Consider the following 20408-nt stretch of genomic DNA (forward strand, 5'->3'; position numbering starts at 1 on the left):
CATGTTGGCCGGGTTCTCCAGAAACTACTTGACAATAATCTCTACATAAAACCTGAGAAGTGTGAATTTCATGTTTCCCAGACTCAGTTTCTTGGGTTTATCATCACTCCTGGCCACCTGGAGATGGACCCCAAGAAGGTCAAGGCAGTCCACAACTGGCCCACACCTGCCACAGTCAAGGAGGTTCAACGTTTCATTGGATTTGCAAACTTCTATAGGAAGTTCATTAAGAATTTCAGCTCTGTGGTAGCCCCCTTGACAGCACTTACTAAGGGAGGAGGAACTAAGATTCACTGGGATCCAAAGGCAGCGGGGGCCTTCGAGGATCTCAAGTGCCGCTTTACTTCAGCTCCGATTCTTGTGACACCTGACCCAGAAAGACCTTTTGTGGTGGAGGTGGACACCTCAGAGGTGGGGGCCAACCTGTCACAGAGGGGTGAGGATGGAAAGTTACACCCTTGTGCCTTCATGTCTCGCCGCCTGTCGGCAGAGCGTAACTACCACATGGGGGATCGAGAGTTGCTTGCGGTAAAACTGGCCTTGGAGGAGTGGCGCCATTGGCTTGAGGGGGCTCAGCATCCTTTCCAAGTTCTCACGGACCACAAGAACCTGGAATATCTCCAACAGGCCAAGCGGTTGAACCCTCAGCAAGCACGATGGTCCCTGTTTTTTAATCGATTCCAGTTTCTCCTGTCTTACAGACCTGGCACCAAGAATGTCAAGCCGGATGCCCTCTCTCGAGTCCACTCGCCTGAAATACAAGAGAAACCCTTGGCATCTATTATTCCGGGGTCTAGGATAGTTGCGCCTCTTCAGTGGGAACTAGAAAGAGGGGTACGAGAGGCCCTTGTCCATGAGCCCGATCCAGGCGGTGGTCCCGCCGGACGCCTGTACGTTCCTCTATCTGTTCGGGCCCGGGTCTTGCAGTGGGGTCATGAGTCACCCTTGACGTGCCATCCAGGTAGTGCTCGCACACTGGAATTCCTCCAGCGGAGGTTTTGGTGGCCGTCCATCAAGAAGGACGTTCAGGTCTATGTGGAGGCCTGCCCTGTGTGCAACCAGGGAAAGTCTACACGTCAGCGACCCCAGGGACTGCTACCTGTTCACCACAGGCCATGGTCACACCTTTCTCTGGACTTTGTTACAGGACTTCCTCCATCCCAGGGCAACACTGTTATCCTGGTGGTTGTAGACCGGTTCTCTAAGGCTGCCCGGTTTATTCCCCTGCCCAAGCTGCCTTCGGCCAAGGAGACTGCTGAGCTCCTAATGAACCATGTCTTCTGGATATTTGGTATGCCCCTGGATATGGTCTCTGATCGAGGTCCCCAATTCTCGTCCCGGTTTTGGGGGGCCTTATGCAGGCTTATTGGGGCCACAGCCAGCCTGTCGTCTGGGTTCCATCCAGAGTCTAATGGGCAGACGGAACGGATTAATCAGGATCTGGAGACCACCTTGAGGTGTATGGTGGCCAGTAATCCCACGTCTTGGGCCACCTATATCATTTGGGCTGAATATGCCCACAACACCCTCCAGTCCTCGGCCACCGGATTGTCCCCTTTCGAATGCCAGTTTGGATACAACCCTCCATTATTTCCCGAGGAAGAGGCCCAAGTTGGTGTTCCCTCGGCCCAGCGCTTTGTTCTACGCTGTAGGCGGACCTGGAAGAAGGCCAGGCGTACCCTCCTTCGGACCTCCCAGAGATACCAAAGCCAGGCTAATCGCCGCCGACGGACGGCCCCTAATTTCCGAGCTGGTCAAAGAGTCTGGTTAGCCACTAAGAACCTGCCCCTCCGGGTCAAATCTAAGAAGCTTTCCCAGAAATACATCGGCCCTTTTCGCATAGCAAGGAAAGTTAACCCTGTCTCTTATCGTTTGTTTCTCCCTCGTTCACTTAGAATTAACCCCACTTTTCATGTTTCATTACTAAAACCTGTCTTGTCTTCTCCCTTTGCCCCCTCGCAGACCCCCTCCACCTCCCAGGATCATTGACGGCCAGCCAGCCTACACAGTGCTCGGATACTGGACTCCCGGAGGGTCCAGAACTCTCTACAGTATCTGGTGGACTGGGAGGGCTACGGGCCGGAAGAGCGCTCCTGGGTTCCAGCAAGGGACATCCTGGACCCAAGTTTGATCCGAGAGTTTCGCACCCTGAGGCCAGGGTGTTCTGGAAGGAACGTCAGGAGCCGTTCCTAGAGGAGGGGGTCCTGTCAGCATCCTGACTCCTGTTGTTTGTCTCCGGGCCTCTAGAGGTCACCTGTGTTCCCCTCTGCCTTAGTTCTTACTCGTGTGTCCTTGTTAAGCATTATCCTGGTCACCTGTGCCTTGTTTCCCCTAGAGTACTTTAGCTGTGTTTTTTCCCCATTGTCCCTCACTCGGTTTTTGAGTCTTGCCATGTGTTTCCTGCTGTGTCCCACCGAGTCCTTCCAAGTCTTCCAAGCTTTCCAAGCTATCCCAAGTAATCCCAAGTAAGCTATTCTTAGTTATCTGATTTGGTTTTTTCTCCCCTCGTGGAGTTATTTGATTTCTCTCCTGTTATTATTTTCATTATCTCTACCTTAACATTACCTCTTTCTGAGAAGAACTTTTGTTGGATTTTTGTGGACTTGCAAAGCACCCTTTTTTTTTGAGTGTTTGAGTGTTTCGTTTGGGTCCAACTTTACCTCCTCTGTGACTAAGTGGTAGAACACTCAACTCTCTACATCTGAGACCCAAGTTCGCGCCCAGCTCGTGACAAACACACAACCTTTCCACAACAGAGTTTCTGTTCACACTAAAATGTGAATCCATAGAATCAGGCAGAGAGGAGTAAGAATTAGGAATAGTATGTTTTGCGAGTAAATGGAAAAAATAAATATTGTTTAAAGTATTGCATAGATTTTAGGGGCTGAAAGAGAAATAGTAGAAAACCTGTTTAATTTCAACACAAATAATGGCATTTTTATGAACAACACTGTCATTTTTTTTAGATAATACCATGATATAGGATTGTCATGTTTATAGTTTTAAGAAAGATACTGTAGTTGCTAAATCTAATATTTTCATTCCCTCTTATTTATCCTGCTAAATGTCACACAAGCTATGTACTGAATATATTCCTTCACCTTCTCTTACCCTGTGCCTGTCTTCTGCTGTGTTCATATTATGTTTATTATTGTTAAATGCAAGCATATTATAATAATATCCATGTGGCTTTTTATCTATACAACGGCAATTCATGGTGACAATGTCTGTCAAGATCCAAAAAGGACAAAAACACATTTAAAGCACCCAAAAATTATAAATATGACTCATGCGGTACATTAAATACATTCTGAAGCCATTTCGATTTAAAAACTGCAGCAGAGGGGAAGATTTTCAGGGAATAATGGCTTAAATTTTGGTAACATACATGTTTCATAAGACTTGGAATATAATGCAGAAGTAATATGGACTACATTTATTGAAAGTTATGGCGTATTTTTGTTCTTTTTGGGGCTCAATAGACATGGTCACTATGATAAAGAACAACATGGCAGAACTTTAAATGTGCTTTTCCTGAAATCAGCTCTAATATAGAGCAATCGTCCCAATAAAGTGCAGTGGAGCCCTGTAATAAGGCCGTCAAAGACGAAGAACAGATTAGGTTTGAATACTAAGTTAGGTTTTGTCATTGAATAATGCAACAAAAGTAAGTGCATATTTACATGACATACAGTATTCTATGTTAATGATTATATGATTATTGCATATATTATAGTAAAAAAAAAGGATTGTTTAAAAAGTGCTTTAGTGTTACAGTGAATATATGATTGTTCTAAAATGAACAAAAGGAGAAATTTACATTAAACAAAAGTTATTTTTGGTACATAGATACAGAATAAAAAAAACAGCATGAATGCACACTGCTGTTTCACACAAGTGAAGAAGCAGGAGTCGTTTGAGTGTTTTTAAATTAAATAATAAAACAAATAGTTCAGATTCTAAATTCTAATTGGTTCTGAGCTTTTCCGTGTTCTACATCATACTTTATTAATGCACCAAGTGATGCATTCATTTATTAATGCACCACAAACACCCTAATGCATATTTTTGGCAGAATAATTGTTTATTCTGATAATTATTAATATTAAATGAATAATAATTCAGACTTTATTGAATTATTATTCAAATTTAAATGATGGAATATTATTGAATATTACTATTATTTGAATGCTACTTTAGTCTCTATATTACAATGATTTTACCAAAGGAAAGAGGCATTCTTAAACAAGACATGATGCCTCTTATGGCTTACTACTTCAATAAAACACTACTCTTTTGAATCTAAAAAAAAAGATCCCTCTAGATGTTTTCCTAAACAGTATTCCTATGATGATCACTAAAACAGACAGCCAAGAAAACAAACACTGTTGGCACGGTTGCTATAAAAAGCATCATTTGGAACATCAATTCTTCCTCAAAGCTTCACTTTGACGTGTATTTGCTATGACACCTGAAACCACAATGGCGGGAACGCTGGGTCCCGTCCTCTCAGCCGCTTAATGCATCTCATCTGCATGGACATCCTCTTCTTCACTGCATGTGCCACACTGAACCCTCCGGTCTGGCCACAGCTGGAGGGAAATGTCAGGTCTGCTGTACCAGTCTGCGGTAGTGTGGCATGACTTTACTCTCCGGTAGGTAAAGTGCCATCTCGAGTGCTACCAAGACTGTGAACTCAAACGCAATCAACTCCCGCCGACTGATACGGAAACTCTCCTCTAATTTCTGGTGAGAGAGAGAGAAAGAGAGAGGAAGAAAAAGAGATAAGCCAAAGAGAGAGGGTGTGACACAGACAGGCATGACAAGAGAAGTAAACATCAATTAAAAACTATAAATGTTTCATCAAAACTATGATTTATTTTTAGTGGTCGACCAAAATGTTTTTTTTCAAAAGCTGATGCCAATACTTATATTTAGAAAGCAGGGATTCATTTAACAATAGTAAATGAGACATGCACACAATTGAGTAAGTTAAATGCATTTTGCATTCAGAATTCACTAAAATATTTGAAAAGTTAGAATACAGAACTGATACAAGATAGAAAAAACATACAAATACCACCCGATAAATAGGCCTGGCCAATATATTGGTCTATATGCACAATTTGAAGACTTGTATGAGTATTGACCAGTGTAGGGTAATGCAGTAAAGGTATTAGTACAAATATTTATACTTCTTTTTAATTAATAAATGAGCATTACATTTCTAAGCCTTCAATTTATTTATGATGACAGTTATTTATTCGTAATTATTTATTTTTATATAAAAAAGATGATTTGGCTACACTTTACAATAAGATTGCATACGGTAACGTTAGTTAACGTAATAGTTCATATGAACTAACAATGAACAATACAGTTATGGCATTATTATTAATATTGGTTAATCTTAATTTCTACATATATTATTACACTTAATATTAAAAGTTGTATAAGTTAACATGGTAGCACTTTACAATAAGGTTATATTTTTGAACATTAGTTAACAACATTCCAGTAGTTATCATGAACTAACAATGAACAATACTTTTACAGCATTCACTAATCATAGTTAATGATCATTTCAACAAACTAATACACTTTTAAAAAGTTGTATATGTTGAAATTAGTTAATGCTCTATGAACTAACATGATTCCTAATGCATTTACTAATGTTAACAAATGTAATTTTATTATAAAGTGCTACTGTTAACAATGTTTAATGTAGTTTGACCTGACATGAACTAACAAGTAACAAAAATAGATTTATGAATTAATATTAACCAAGATGAATAAATGATGTGAAAAAAGCATTAACTAATGTCAACGAATGCAACCTAATTTTAAAGTGTAATTTATTTATTTATTCTGCAAACCTCTCCCTATGTTTAACAGATTCACTTTAAGATCACTGCTGTCTACACTGTCCACAACGCCAAAATATAAGGGGGACAAATGAAGCTATACATAAAAAAATACAACTTTGAAGTAGAAAAAACATCAGGAAGCTAAGCATAGCGCTTCCAAATAGAAAGGAGAACAAAAAACTGCGAAATGGGTAACTTTCCATAAAAGGCATGATGTAATAAAATATGTTACATACATATAAGGCAATAATGTAAAATGCTACTTTTAAAAGTAATGTTTTCCAACACTAGTGCTGACTGTACAATTGGACAGTGTGTTTGACAGACTCACAACAATCAGCTGTTTGACCTCTTGTTTCTTCAGGTCACTACTGATCTTGGCGGCCAGCAGGAGGCATGCAGCTGTCACCAGCTTCCTGTTCTGCTTGTTCAGACGCCCCTGAAGGACCAGCTTCTCAAAGTAAACAAATGCCATCGCTATGGTGACTGGTTGCAAACCGGACTCCTCTCCCACTGAGTGGATTTCTCTTTTCAAACTGATGAAGAGAGGGCATGATAAAGAAGGAGATTATAAATAAAGAATCACTTTTCATGTCAATCAGACACACCATTTCAGTTTAAGTGGGCTGTTCTTCGCCAGAATAATCTGCCAACTGGACCAGGCTTCATGCTGATAGTCAAACATATTGTTATTTGCTATTGCTATTTGGTGTATATATCACTCTATGTTGCTATAATTCGCTATTAGAACTTCACATGGATCAAACAATGCATTTGTTGTTTCTCGTTTCAATGAGGTTGTCAAACACAGTTGTTGTTTTTTTTCCATCAGAATATTTAAAATGTATTTGTTTATTTCTTCATTATTCTTAATAATTTAATATATACTGAACATTTTTTAACACGCTTCAACATGACATGAGGGATTTTCATCTTTTTTTTATATTTTTAATTTTCTCCCCTTTTCTCCCCAATTTTGGAATGCCCAATTCTCACTACTTAGTAGGTCTTCATCGCGCATCTTATCACGTGGCTCGCTGTGCATGACACCACGGAGACTCACAGCATGTGGAGACTCATGCTACTCTCAGTGATTCGTGCATAAATTACCACGTGCCCCATTGAGAGCGAGAACCACTTATCGTGACCAAGAGGAGGCTACCCCATGTGACTTTACCCTCCCTAACAACCAGGCCAATTTGGTTGCTTAGGAGACCTGGTTGGAGTCACTCAGCACACCCTGGATGCTGGATTGCTATGCAATGAACGTAACTTCCCAGGTAAAAACGTGCGGGAACAAACCTTAATTATGCTGGTCAGACCCCCCTAAACACCCGTAATTCACACCACAGTTGCTACACTTATTTGCAAACTAAATTTGTGCATAGTTATTCCATGGTCAGTCACGTTATTTCACTGGTATGTGTGCGTACCTTCTGATTTTGCTCAGTGTGAGCTTGATGTGGGGGAATTTTTCCTTAAAAGTTCTCATTCATGTCCTTCTTTAGATCTGATGGCTTGACGTACTCTATAACTGTTGTCTGTGATGAACAACAGAGAGAGAGAGAGTCAGAGAGAGTGAAAGAGAGAGATAAATACCAAGTCATTTCTAAGAGTTTCCTTAAGTAAGACATAATGCAATAGTAAGACACAGAGAACATATCAAATAATTTCACAGTTTGCATGTGCATTATTATAAGCAGTATTATCCAGTGGTCAGTAATGATGTAAACTGGATAAGTTATTGTTATCTGTGTCTGACCACCCTGCTTTCATCTCAACCTTAATAGCGTTAAAGCACAGAGGCTAAATCACAGAGATGAGCCATTTCTCAGTTATTCATCCCTTCATATATGTTTGCTGGGTAAATGAATGTGCATAAGATCAAAACTGATTCCTTTGTACATAAAACACACATGCATATCTGTGAAATTATCTGAGTATCTACTATCTCAGATTACTCAATTTAGAGTCAGCCACTAACTACACAGCCATTCACTTTGTCATAACATTTGTGAAGTGAAGATGCAGAATTTAAAAGTCAAAAATCCTCTCTTTTTTTCTATCTCACCATGTATGATGCAAAGATGAGAACTCTTTTGTGTTTTCCACACGGCCACTGAGGGTCACTGAGCAGGTTAGGCTCATAGTCAATGTCTTCAAGGCCTGAAAAATACAAGGACATTGCTGTGCAATCAGCCAATCAAGGCACAAACGGTATATACAACTGAACATGTGTGCATGTGTGTTTGACATGAAAATATTGTTCATTATTGACTTAGCAGAGCTTGATCAGCTGATCAACAAACATGGACTCTGTAAAAAAGTATTGAGCCACACACTGTAACAACAATACTTCGTTGAAAATGTATTCAATACACAGAAGGCTGACACATATGTTGCTAATGTAAGGTATATATATATGGTACAAGGGTACAGGGAGCTGAAAGAGTTGTGTTAATGACTCATACACTCACTAAGTAGCATTAGTAATTATGACACACACACTCACACATCTGCGCCTGAGACGCTGCGATAATAACCATCCCTTCCAAGTTGATTGAAATGTCCCCACCCACTCCGTGCATAATATAGCATTAAAACCTTTATTAAGCTCCCATCAGTTATTACACACTTCTTTGTGTGTGCATGTGTGAGTGTCATTTTGTGTGTGCGTTCCATACATGCTGACTTAATGTTACTATTTAGAGATAAATATATGTGTTTTTCACTGTGTCATGATCAAGTTTTTCAGTTAAAAAATGTTAAGCACTACGACACATGCTTCAAGTAAAATCAGACATGGAAATGTTCTAATGTAGAAGGATAACCGTTTTGTACATCTGAAACCTGGCAAAACGTTGGGGGTTTTGCCATTACTGTTTGAATGGGAAACAGTAAGGCCTGATCTATCTGCTTCTCAGTGTTGAGGAGTATCTAACTAAAAGTTGTGACGCTACTAACTTAACTACATTATTAAGTAGTGTAACAGTAGCTCAGCTATTTTCACAATAGTGTAGTTTTTCCAGTAACAGACTAAATTCCCCAACAAGTAAAGCCGTAGCATCACAAAAAGCTACATTTGTCACATTGTATTGCAAACACAGGAACAGAGCCAAGGGAGTAATCAAACAGACTCATCTAAACTGTTCCCTCTCTTACAGTGCATCCGGAAATTATTTACAGTGCTTCAGTTTTTCCACATTTTGTTGTTACAGCCTTATTCCAAAATTGATTAAATTCGTTAATTTCCTCAAAATACTACAAACAATACCTCATAATGACAACGTGAAAGAAGTTTGTTTGAAATCTTTACAAATGTATTAAAAATAAAAAAACGAAACAAATCACATGTACTTAAGTATTCACAGCCTTTGCTCAATATTTTGTTGAAGCACCTTTGGCACCAATTACAGTCTCAAGTCTTTTTGTGTATGATGCTACAAGCTTGGGACACCTATTTTTGGGCAGTTTCTCCCATTCTTATTTGCAGGACCTCTCAAGCTCCAACAGGTTGAATGGGAAGCATCAGTGCACAGCCATTTTCAGATCTCTCCAGAGATGTTCAATCGGGTTCAAGTCTGGGTTCTGGCGGGCCACTCAAGGACATTCACAGAGTTGTCCCGTAGCCACTCCTTTGTTATCTTGACTGCTCTAGGAAGAGTCCTGGTGGTTCCAAACTTCTTCCATTTACGGATGATGGAGGCCACTGTGCTCATTGGGACCTTCAATTCTGCAGATATTTTTCTGTACCCTTCCTCAGATCTGTGCCTCAATACAATCCTGTCTCAGAGGTCTACAGACAATTCCTTGGACTTCATGGCTTGGTTTGTGCTCTGACATGCACTGTTAACTGTGGGACCTTATATAGACAGGTGTGTGCCTTTCCAAATCATGTACAATCAACTGAATTTACCACAGGTGGACTCCCAATCAAGTTGTAAAAACATCTCAAGGATGATCAGTGGAAACAGAATGCCCCTGAGCTCAATTTTGAGTGTCATGGCAAAGGCTGTGAATACTTATGTAGATGTGATTTTTTTTTATTTATTTTGTTTTTTTTATAAATTTGCAAAGATTTCAAACAAACTTCTTTCACGTTGTCATTATGAGGAATTGCTTGTAGAATTTTGAGGAAAATAATTAATTTAATCCATTTTGGAATAAGGCTGTAACATGTGGAAAAAGTGAAGCGCTGTGAATACTTTCCGGATGCACTGTATATGTCTCGCTGGGTAATCCAAATCATTTATGTGAATCTGAACAGTTCATGTAAATAAATGGGTTAAAATAAATTATTCACTTATATTAAGCATTGGGAACTCCAATTGACCCTTCGCTAAGCCCTGTCTTTAAAGTGTTTTAAAGACTCTACAGGAGTAATGTGATTGAGAAGTTTTAAGCGGAATTGTTCGGGAGCAGCATGCTATTGATTTTATTCTCTTTTCAAAAGACTGTGATGATCGTTTGCCTGATGATCGTCTGATTCACAATCTGAACCATTTTTAATCAAATTACTGGTAAATGCAACAATTTCTTTTACAAAAACATTTCACACTTCATTTCAGCCCATGTAAGTATATGATTAAATTAGTTTATGAGAATATTTAGCCAAAAACGTGCTGTTCACAGCAATCTCACATTCATTCCTATGGAAATTTCTGCAAAGGTTGTCAGAGCGAGCGACAGTAACCAAAAGGGGGCAGCACTTCATACATTTAAAGATCCCGTGAAATCAGCATTTAAATTTAGCTGCTTTTAGTTAATATCTATTAGTTTTAAGCCCATCTATATGCTAGTGTACTTCTAAACATTGAAAAAATTAATTTTCAAAAGATATAAGCATTTCCTATAATCCGCAGTCTCTCTCTTCCGGTTAAAAATGCCCAAAAGAATGTATGACTCACAACTTACTGCATTCATTTTGTCCAATCAAATGCTTTCTAGAATGAGAATATCCCCTCCCTCCTACATCTAATCTGCATGTCTGGCTGTGCTCTAACTGGTGCTGATAATGACTTTGCAGGGCACTGGAGGGAGCATAATCCATGCTGTAGTGTCTTTCCAAACACATTTTTCAATAAGATTCACTTAAAAAGTTTATTGTAAATGACAGTTATCACCTTTGAGCCCTGTGAAGCTCTCACAGTGGAGGTTAACTGTTCTTAAAGGGAATAGGGCATAAGGTTGATCTCTGCTCAATGGGACACGCCAAAATGGGAGTTGGATACGAGGAAACTGGCTGGAGTTTATTATGTTTACTATGTTTTGACTCACTCTCTGTCTTCAAAAAATGACTTAAAACACATCTTTTCCAAGAGCACTTAACAAGTCACAAAAAAACAACAACAAAAAAAAGAAAACATTGCACTTGTATACTATTCTGATGCTAGTGATGCTATGTTTTCCTCTTTTGTAAGTCGCTTTGGATAAAAGCGTCTGCCAAATGAATAAATGTAAATGTAAATATAGGTATTTTTGGGAGGTTTCTTGGGATATACAGCACGATTAAGTGTTGTTTATTCTTTATGTTCAGTGTTATGTGATTTAAAACACAGATTTTGTGATATATCACTTGTGTCTCATTGTCAGCTGTATTGGCGCTACTGCCGTTTCTAGGCATAGGCGAAATGATTGACTTGCACAATGGCTCGAGCCTCATCATAAGCTGTGTTTGTTTATGGGATGGTTATGTAGAACCAGATCAGTTAGATCATCTTTTGGTCCTCAAGTTAAGTCCATGTGTGACAGGGTGGAGGGCGGGGCCGGGTCGTGATTTTACACACTCGGCCCCTTATCAGGCTAATCAAGCCTCCGAGAGGGATAAAGGCCGATTGCGGATGGTGGTGTGACAGAGAGAGAGCATTTATGGGCAGCTGTCCGTCCTATGTGTGTTTGTGTCTTTTTGTTTTAGGTCTTTATTAAAAATATTATTTATATTATCAAGTCGGTTCTTGCCCTGCGATGGACTGGCGACCTGTCCAGGGTGTCCCCCGCCTTTCGCACAATGTTAGCTGGGATAGGCTCCAGCCCCCCGCGACCCTGTACACAGGATAAGCGGTTGACGATGGATGGATGGATGGAAGTCGGTTCTTGCCTCCTCCTTTCCATTGAACTGCTTTACACAGTGTAAAAAAGCAGTCAGACTTCGCTTCCCCAGATGAACACTGGATCTTTTTCAGGTGTGTGTGTGTTGCATTGCTAGGGGCTGTGATTGGTTGTTTTTAAAATAGGCACATGCTGTTCGACACGTCCCACCCCAATTTCATGTTTCAGTAGGAAATACATCAGACTAAAGAAAACTAAGTTTTTCAAGGCACTTCAGGGAGACTTGGTGTCAGTTCATTCGGATGGTTCATGTAAATGGAGCAGTTCACATTAATGATTCACAAATTCACTTGAGTTCTTAAAAGCCTTAATTGGAGTCAAAAGTCATTATCTTCTTTTTTTGATGAAAAATATTTTGTTAATTGCTGTTGTTTATAATTATATTTCAATACTTTTATTTTAAATAAGGTTTTCTAGTTGTGTTAGTTCACAATTTTAATACATTTGTTTAATGTCACCCTATAACTGTCAGGTGATATTATTTAATTGAATAAATAATAAGTAAGGGATCATGTACAGTCAGCCAGTTGGTATTGCTAAATAAACCCTGACAGTGTGATCAAGATCCCGACGTGAAGCGGTCTTTTGTGATTTATTTTCTCTTCGTTTCACTGTTTTATTTATTTATTTATATGAAAAAGGTCTGAGTTTGTTTCTTTTTAAGAGGACTCAAGTGTGAACCATCAAAGAGTGGCCCAAGTCTTTTTATTAGCAAAAGAACATGGACAAAACATTACCAAATTTTGGTCAAAAGCAATAATTTACTATTTTTTGTTTATCATTTCACAGTTCAAACCGCAATCACAATAATCTTCAAAATAATGGTAATATGACTTTTTGTCCAAATCGTGCAGTCCTACTGTACAGGTGTGTGTGTGTATGTGTGTGTGTGTGTGTTTGTGAGACCTACCCAGATCCAGTCCCACAGCGCTGTTGAGGCGAGAGGGTGGACAACTGCGAGGGATGCTGTTTCTGGAAAAGGGCATTGGTAGAGTGAGGTCCACTGAGGGCTTGTGCCAGTCCAGAGCATTAGTGGGATACAGGAACTGAGCGTATGACACCGTCTACACAATAAATAAGATCACAACAACTCATCTGTCAGACTGACACATCCTGACAATGCCTTTAACGTCCTGCGGTGCATCAAATACAAATATGTAAACCTGTCATCACGGAGCAGGTCATTGTTACTCTGAACACAATATCCGGTGACATTCCCTGACAGACTGACTGACATGAGCAGGGAGGGAATGACAAGCTCTTACCCTGCCGTAGATGCCCAGCTCCACCCCCTCCAGCCCAGGAAGCATCTCTAGAGTGGCAGATATTGCACCAGAGGAGTGCCTCCGCCGCTGAGCATCCAAACAAGGGTCACTGAGAGAAAAGAGAGATGGATGGATACTTCAACCTGAACATTTTGATTTAATTGATGGAATCAGTAATTAAGAGGAAACATTTAATAATTTCCAGACTAGCCTATCATAACAGATCTCATTTACCTATGCAAGTCTTAAAGGTACAGTAGCAAAAGTGGCCCATTTTGATTCAATCAGTAATTAAAAGATTAACAGTTTATGTACTGTACACATGCAATTCTTAAAGGTACAGTAGTAAAAGCAGCCCTTTAATTTCAAAGGGTAAGTTAGTGGGTGGAAAAGTCATGTTTTAACATTACACATTATACCAATTTGTAGTGCAAGAAAGCTTAACTTTTATTATAGGCCTAACCTACCTTCAGAAAAAAAAGTGGTCTTTTCCATAACCTTTCCACAGCACTGGATACGCATTTTGAAAAATTAATTAAATTCGGATGGATTCACTCATAAAATATTTAGACCGACGTGTGAACAGTTTGAACAATTCATATCACAAATTGGACATCACTAGGGCTCACTTAAGTTTGGATCCATTTGCTTATGTCGTAGTAGAGCATCACATTTAAAGCTCTCCAGATTTACTTAAATGTAACTTCTATGTAATTCCAAACATGCTTGGCTGGTACAAGTTAATCTTCAAATACAAATAATACACCACATAACACCAAGTATTTGTGGACAGAGAAGGAGAAGACATTAAAATGAGGAGCACGTTATAGAGCTGTTGTGAATTCTTGGTAACACTTTACAATAAGGTTCCATTCGTAACATTAGATAATGCATTAGGTATCATGAACAAACAATTAACAATATATTTTTACAGCATTTATTAATCTAAGCTATGTTATTAACTAATTATTAACTAATCTATGTTAGTTAATAAATATATATTATCATTGTTAGTTCACAGTGCATTAACTAATGTTAACAAAAACAACAAGTGTTGAAATTAACATTAACTATGATTAATAAATGCTGTAAAATATTGTTCATTGTTAGTTCATGTTAACTAATTTTGTTAGCTAATGTTAAAATGCCAAAATAAAAGCTCAACGGATCTTTGTTAAACTGGACCACATAGCAACGCCCTGTTTCTCTTTGTTTCACTATTTTATTTACTCATTTGTTTGTGGCTGAAGTGAAAAAGGTCTGACTTTGGATCTTTTAAGAGGACTCAAAAGAGTGGCCTAACATTACTCAATTTTGGTCAAAAGAAATCACTTACTATTTTGTTTTTTTTATAAAATTGCAATCACACAATAAAGAGAAAAAAGGACCGGAACTATATATATAGTTCCGGTCCTCGAATCTGATTGGAAGATTGATGATCTGACACCATCAGCACTCGGACGCTTCACTGTGTGTGTATCACTCCGCTTGTGTTCATGCTGTTCCAAACTAAAGTGTAAGAGAATTGCATATGTGTTAAGAGCTACTGTATGTGTCTCTTTTTCCATATATATTTTTTTACATTACTTATGTTAGACAGCAGGTGGTGGCAAAAGAAAATTTTTGTGTGTAATATGAGCCAGTTAGTGACGTGAAGTGAATCTGTCAGTCATTGTTTACATAGAACAGCACTCCATGATCGCTCGTATTACTACTATACGAATCAGTGTTCAAAACAATGTCCTTACCTTACCCCGATTCATTACAGTAAGCCTATAAATGTTTTTATTTTTGCAATGAAATCGCTGAATTATTCATACTTTATGTCCGTGAACACAGAAAAAAGTACCGTCTGTCACGTGTTCCAGCAGGAGAAACTGCTCCGGCTACAGTTCAGTCAGTCACACAGTTCAGGACAGCATCGATGCAGTCTGGATGGATGTTTATCTGTTATCTATTTGCCGAATTTGTTTACCCGCTATAAATTTTCTGGTAGGGTTGTTGAAGCTTATATTGCTTGTCATGCTTTTATGAATCGAGCATTACTCGTGTGTTAACCGATCGCGATGTATCTACATTGTCCTCTGAAGTTACTGTGACATGTTTACTAATATGTATGACTTCTGAAATTGACTTCTTGTAATTGTTATTGCATATTTAAGCATATTATTTTCATGTTTAATAAAGTGTATTTTATCCCCATATTACTGAATCCTTGTTTTATGTTTTTAGTTTACGGTGTTATTGTGTGCATTGCATAAACAAACTATTTCAGTATTACGTTTCACTTGCATTATCAACTGAGGCTGTACAATATAATATACAAATAATAAAGTCTTCCAGTGAACTCGTATCAGCCATACCACAAATTTCACATCTTAAATTGAAGTGTAGTACAATACAAACATTAATATTAGATAAAACCCTTGAATAATCATATTAAAATATGCTGGTAACTGATGGTGGTTTGATGGTCTCTTCACATCGGCCGAACACCCTCACTCACTTTTATCTGAATTACTGTCAAAAGCGAAACCGCCAAAGAAAGACCCAGCTTGTGCAAGATAGAAAACGAGAAGGGCCTGGACGTTCGGCAAGCTGCAGCCAGGTATTCTTGTAGAGACTAAACGGTAGCCAGAGAAAAATAATAGTTTTGAGTTTACTTCAGAAAATTATTCTTCAGCATTCAATTTGTTTTATATCTGTATGTATAGCATCTAATAATGCATTGACAATGTACACTTAAGTTTCTCTTGCCAATTAAGTTTGATATGAATTTGAACTCAATTAATTTTACATATTTAAATAACTGAAATGATGACTAAACAATTTCTTGTAATGTCTTTGAGACAAAGAAATAAATATATTTTATGATGATGTAATGAACTCAGACTGGGCGTTTGTTGAGAATCCATATGCAGAAGTTTTATTGAAGCAGAAAATCCAAAACGACAGGCAAAGCAATGGTCAAAGATGCAGGCTGGGTTCAGTGAACAAAAATAGGCAGTCCAAGTAAGCCACCAAGACAAAAACAGTAATCCAAAAATGTGATATCCAAAAGGCAGGCAAAAGGTCATAACAAGAGGCAAAAACAATAGCAATGGAGAGAACGCTCAGTAAAGCAGGAAAAACTGGCATTACTTCGCAAAGTGTTAGTGGAAAGCATGGCTCTTCATATATATCAAACAGGAAGTGACTGTAGAACAAATTGAGTGATGTCAGTATTCAGGTGAGGGCTCCCTCTGTTGGTTGGAGGGAGCAGATGTTACAGATGATTTTTTAATGTTTGTTGTAATGTATCATGTACCATAATTTCATTGTGATTAATTAATTTCTTAAAAAATGAATTGATTCACAGCCCTACTTTTAAGATTTAGATAATTTTCGGGACTTTTTACAAGCCTAAAAACACAATTGTAAAATTCCCTGGTATTTTCAGGTTTTCCATTACTGTAGGAATTGCAGTTTGTCGCATATTAAATCATCACATGATCATTTCAGCAAAAGGAGAGCGAGAACAAGACAGAAAGGCACCTGGGCTCACCAAATATTCTGGCTGAAAGAGCACCAGACAGATCTCTACTGATGACACAAATACAATCTAAGCAATGTTCACTGCAAACATAGAGCCAATTCAACAATCTGTCATTAGCACACACACATTTACTTAGCTAACTACATGGGGACATACCATGGATTTCATTTGTTTTATATAAAGTGAATCATAATTAAAACTTTTTCTATTTTATGAAGAAAAAACAATACAGTATTTGCTTTATTTGCAGTATCGTCCCCAAATGTCTCCAAACAGTTTTTTTGTTTTTCAGATTTAGCTTATTGCTGGAGACAATTTCGTCACAAACTACAGCTAAATGCTCTCACACACCTGACTCACCCAATACAGACAGCCTCAAATGCATCAGATATCCAAATAATTTGCTTTTTCTTTTCAAACAGATGTGAGCTGTGGGTAACTGAGCGTGCTGCAATTCGAGCACTGACAGATGAGTTTAGAAATGGACCTGAATCACTCACACACACACACACACACACACACACACACACACACACACACACACACACACACACACACACACACACACACACACACACACACACTCTCTAGCATCTCTTATCTATAGTCTTAGACTGCTTGCGTAATATGGCTGTGTAATATCCTCTCCATCTATTTATATATCAGAAAACATAGAATAGCCATAAAATTGAGAGCGAGTGAAAGCAAAAGAAATAGTTTCCCAAGGTCTGTTTCCTTGTTTGAGCATTTTGTGAAAAATGTGTAAAGGAGAGGGTGGGAAAGGCAAGAGGTTTGTGGCTGTGTCATGCCAGGCCCAGCTCAGAGATGTGGGAAAAATTTCTTCCTGCTCCATTTGAATCCCCAGAGAAGATCTTGCCATTTCTTCCATATGATGTCCTTCTAACAGTATAAATACAGTAGCTTTCAGAATCTTTCAGTCATTGTGTTTAATTTATTTTCTGACAGTGTTGGCTTAGAGCAAGTTACCACACTTTTATTGTTGAAGCAATAACTATAATAACTACGGCATGTTGGTGGCAACCACCATGATGCATTTTTAAGGGTTCGTTGTAGGGTTGCTCCGATACCAAAATGAAGGCTTCGGTACGATACAAGCCCTGGTGCCTCAGTATCGATACTAACTCAATACTCAATACTAATTACGCAGAAAATAACTTGACAAAAATAACTGCATGAAGTCTTACAGATAAAAATTATGCCTTTCTGTTTGAATTTTTCTGGATTTCATGTTTAATGTTTTAATTAAATGTTATGATGAAATAGTGTTTAATGAAATACATACTCTACAGCTTTGATAAAATTAAAATATAATAATTTATAAATAATTTTTGGTAAAAAAACGAAAAAGATACAAAACAGAGCTTTACAGTATAAATGACAACATTAAATGAAAACAATCTGATTACCTGAGGCTGCCATGGCTGAATCACAATATTCAGTACTGGTATTCAGCTTTTGTGATATTGCATACAAATAATAATACTAATAATATAACCATTAAATATTGTATTATTGCTATTATGAGTATTATTGCTACTATGAATATTACACTTTAATACAGTAGTAATATTTTTCTGTCATAATATCTTCAATTTCCAGCATCTAGGTAAATAAAGCTCTCATTTCAGCAGGACTTTTATTTTGAAAGACCTTTGAAGTTCTTCCTGTTTCTGAAGGGTTTGTTATATCAAACTTTCCGCAACTCGCAAGCTAAAATCTCAGGTGAAAAAAGGTAATTTGAGAGTTAACAGCCAATTTTACACTAAACACACTGCTCTGCAGATGGATACTATTGGACACGCAGCATGAAAATCAAGCAGTAGTAGCGTGTTGCGTGTGTGTGTGTGCGCGCATGCATGCCTGTGTGTGTGAAGGAGCAGAGTGGAGCAGAGCCTCTCATTCATTCTGTAGCGCGCAGCGCATGTGACTGTATGTTATTTAATTAAATTATATCCTATATTTTGTGTATGTTTGAATACCTGATGTGGAAGCTCTCTCCATATGGCAGCACAGTGAAGGCGGCACACAAAGACCTTTTGGCGCAGATTAACACAATCCTGCAGTGATGAACACAAACTGGTTAGCATTACACACACAAGCACAGTTTTCAATGAACACCTTTATATTCATAACATTAATGACACACTTCTAATCTTTCAGATCACCAATGGGAACAAACACAACACCTGTGACACCAGACTGATCAAATGACAGCATTTATAATACACTTCTGTCTGATCAACCGTCACACACACATACAGTACATTACACACACATAAAGAAAGAACACTTGCACTTTTGGTCTTACAGAATTGTCATTTTCATGCATATACACACACATACACAGGAAGTGAGGTTGTGTGATGCTCTCCTGGTTTTTAATGCTTACCAGTATGTCACAATGACCTTTTGATATTGACAACATAACTATTCATAACTGTTTCAAAACAAAAAAATATTAGCAATTCACAATTAATGTGATTTTAATGTAATGTTGCCTACTTTATAATAAGGTTCCATTCATTAGATGATGTGAAACAATCAATAATATATTTTTTACAGCCTTTATTAATTATAAAGTTAGTTAATAAAATTACAATTGTTCATTGTTAGTTCATGTAAGTTCATAGTGCATTAACTTATGTTAATTAATACAACTTTTGATTGAAAAAATTTAATAGTATATGTTGTAACTAAAGGGCACTTTAAAAACAGTATCGGCCGAAAAAAGAAATCAGAGATTGTTTACGTCAGAGTCAGAATTCACTCACTCATTTTGTTCACTCCTTGCCTGATATAGGGCACTCAAAGACATCCATTATATAGGAACTATTGAGTGAGTGAATGAGTGAACAAGTGAGCGATTTTAGACACAGCAAGGGTGATTAATGCTGCCTTCATGTCCTATCGGAATTACAAACTCCGAAAATACAAACTATTTTCACAGTGTAAAAATGTACAACATGCATAGAATGGTTGCTGATATACATAAAAGAATATGACCAAAACGGCAAGTGCTGCTAAAAATTACCTGTATTTAGAAAAATGAACAAAACCTGTCATTCACAACAGAAACTGTAATCTCCTCTGCCATGTTGAAAGTTTAGAACTCCTTCCATCTCGGAAACTCGGGTACCATCTAGAATTCTGAATTCCCTATCTGTCACTCACTAGACGTTGTGTCGAAGTAGTGACACTAGGGGTCGTTCATGGGAGCCCCAAAACCCTCTGATCTTTGAGAAAAGGCCAGTGGGAATTGGCAATTGGAATTTGCATGCCACTACCCCGGACATACGGGTACTCCACCGGAAATACGGGAACGAGGCTGGGACGGTTAGCGCTAGGGGCGATATGGAGACCCCAATGTGAGTAGTTCCTCGAAGTAATACCCCACAGACCTCCCATTTCCCAGTATGTTTGTTTGCCCTGGTTGAGTTCTGGGATGAGACCGGCAGCTCGCATCAGGGCGAGTTTAATGTCTCATTTGGGGCTCAAGAGCAGGATGATCTCTTGATCGCAGCATCGGAGAGTGGGTTGGTGCAGTCGGATGCAGAGGACTTGACTGGGTTCCCACCTTCGGGTGTGGTTGCCCAGTCTGAGGCCGACATGTAA

At 38.5% G+C, this 20408-nt stretch overlaps 1 protein-coding gene across 1 annotated transcript in view; it reads right to left on the bottom strand.

The window, feature by feature from the left end:
* Positions 1 to 1985: 1985 nt before the first annotated feature.
* LOC127628963 (CDK5 and ABL1 enzyme substrate 2-like) overlaps positions 1986 to 20408 on the bottom strand; it is a 34769-nt gene continuing 16346 nt past the window's right edge. Inside the window, 8 exon segments of the mRNA XM_052105960.1 lie at positions 1986 to 4746; positions 6199 to 6403; positions 7301 to 7353; positions 7355 to 7408; positions 7939 to 8033; positions 12886 to 13039; positions 13241 to 13349; positions 18776 to 18853. Coding sequence (XP_051961920.1) covers positions 4606 to 4746; positions 6199 to 6403; positions 7301 to 7353; positions 7355 to 7408; positions 7939 to 8033; positions 12886 to 13039; positions 13241 to 13349; positions 18776 to 18853 — 889 coding nt within the window. The 3' untranslated portion in view covers positions 1986 to 4605.

This window comes from Xyrauchen texanus, chromosome 35 (assembly GCF_025860055.1).
Source record: "Xyrauchen texanus isolate HMW12.3.18 chromosome 35, RBS_HiC_50CHRs, whole genome shotgun sequence".
NCBI lineage: Eukaryota > Metazoa > Chordata > Actinopteri > Cypriniformes > Catostomidae > Xyrauchen > Xyrauchen texanus.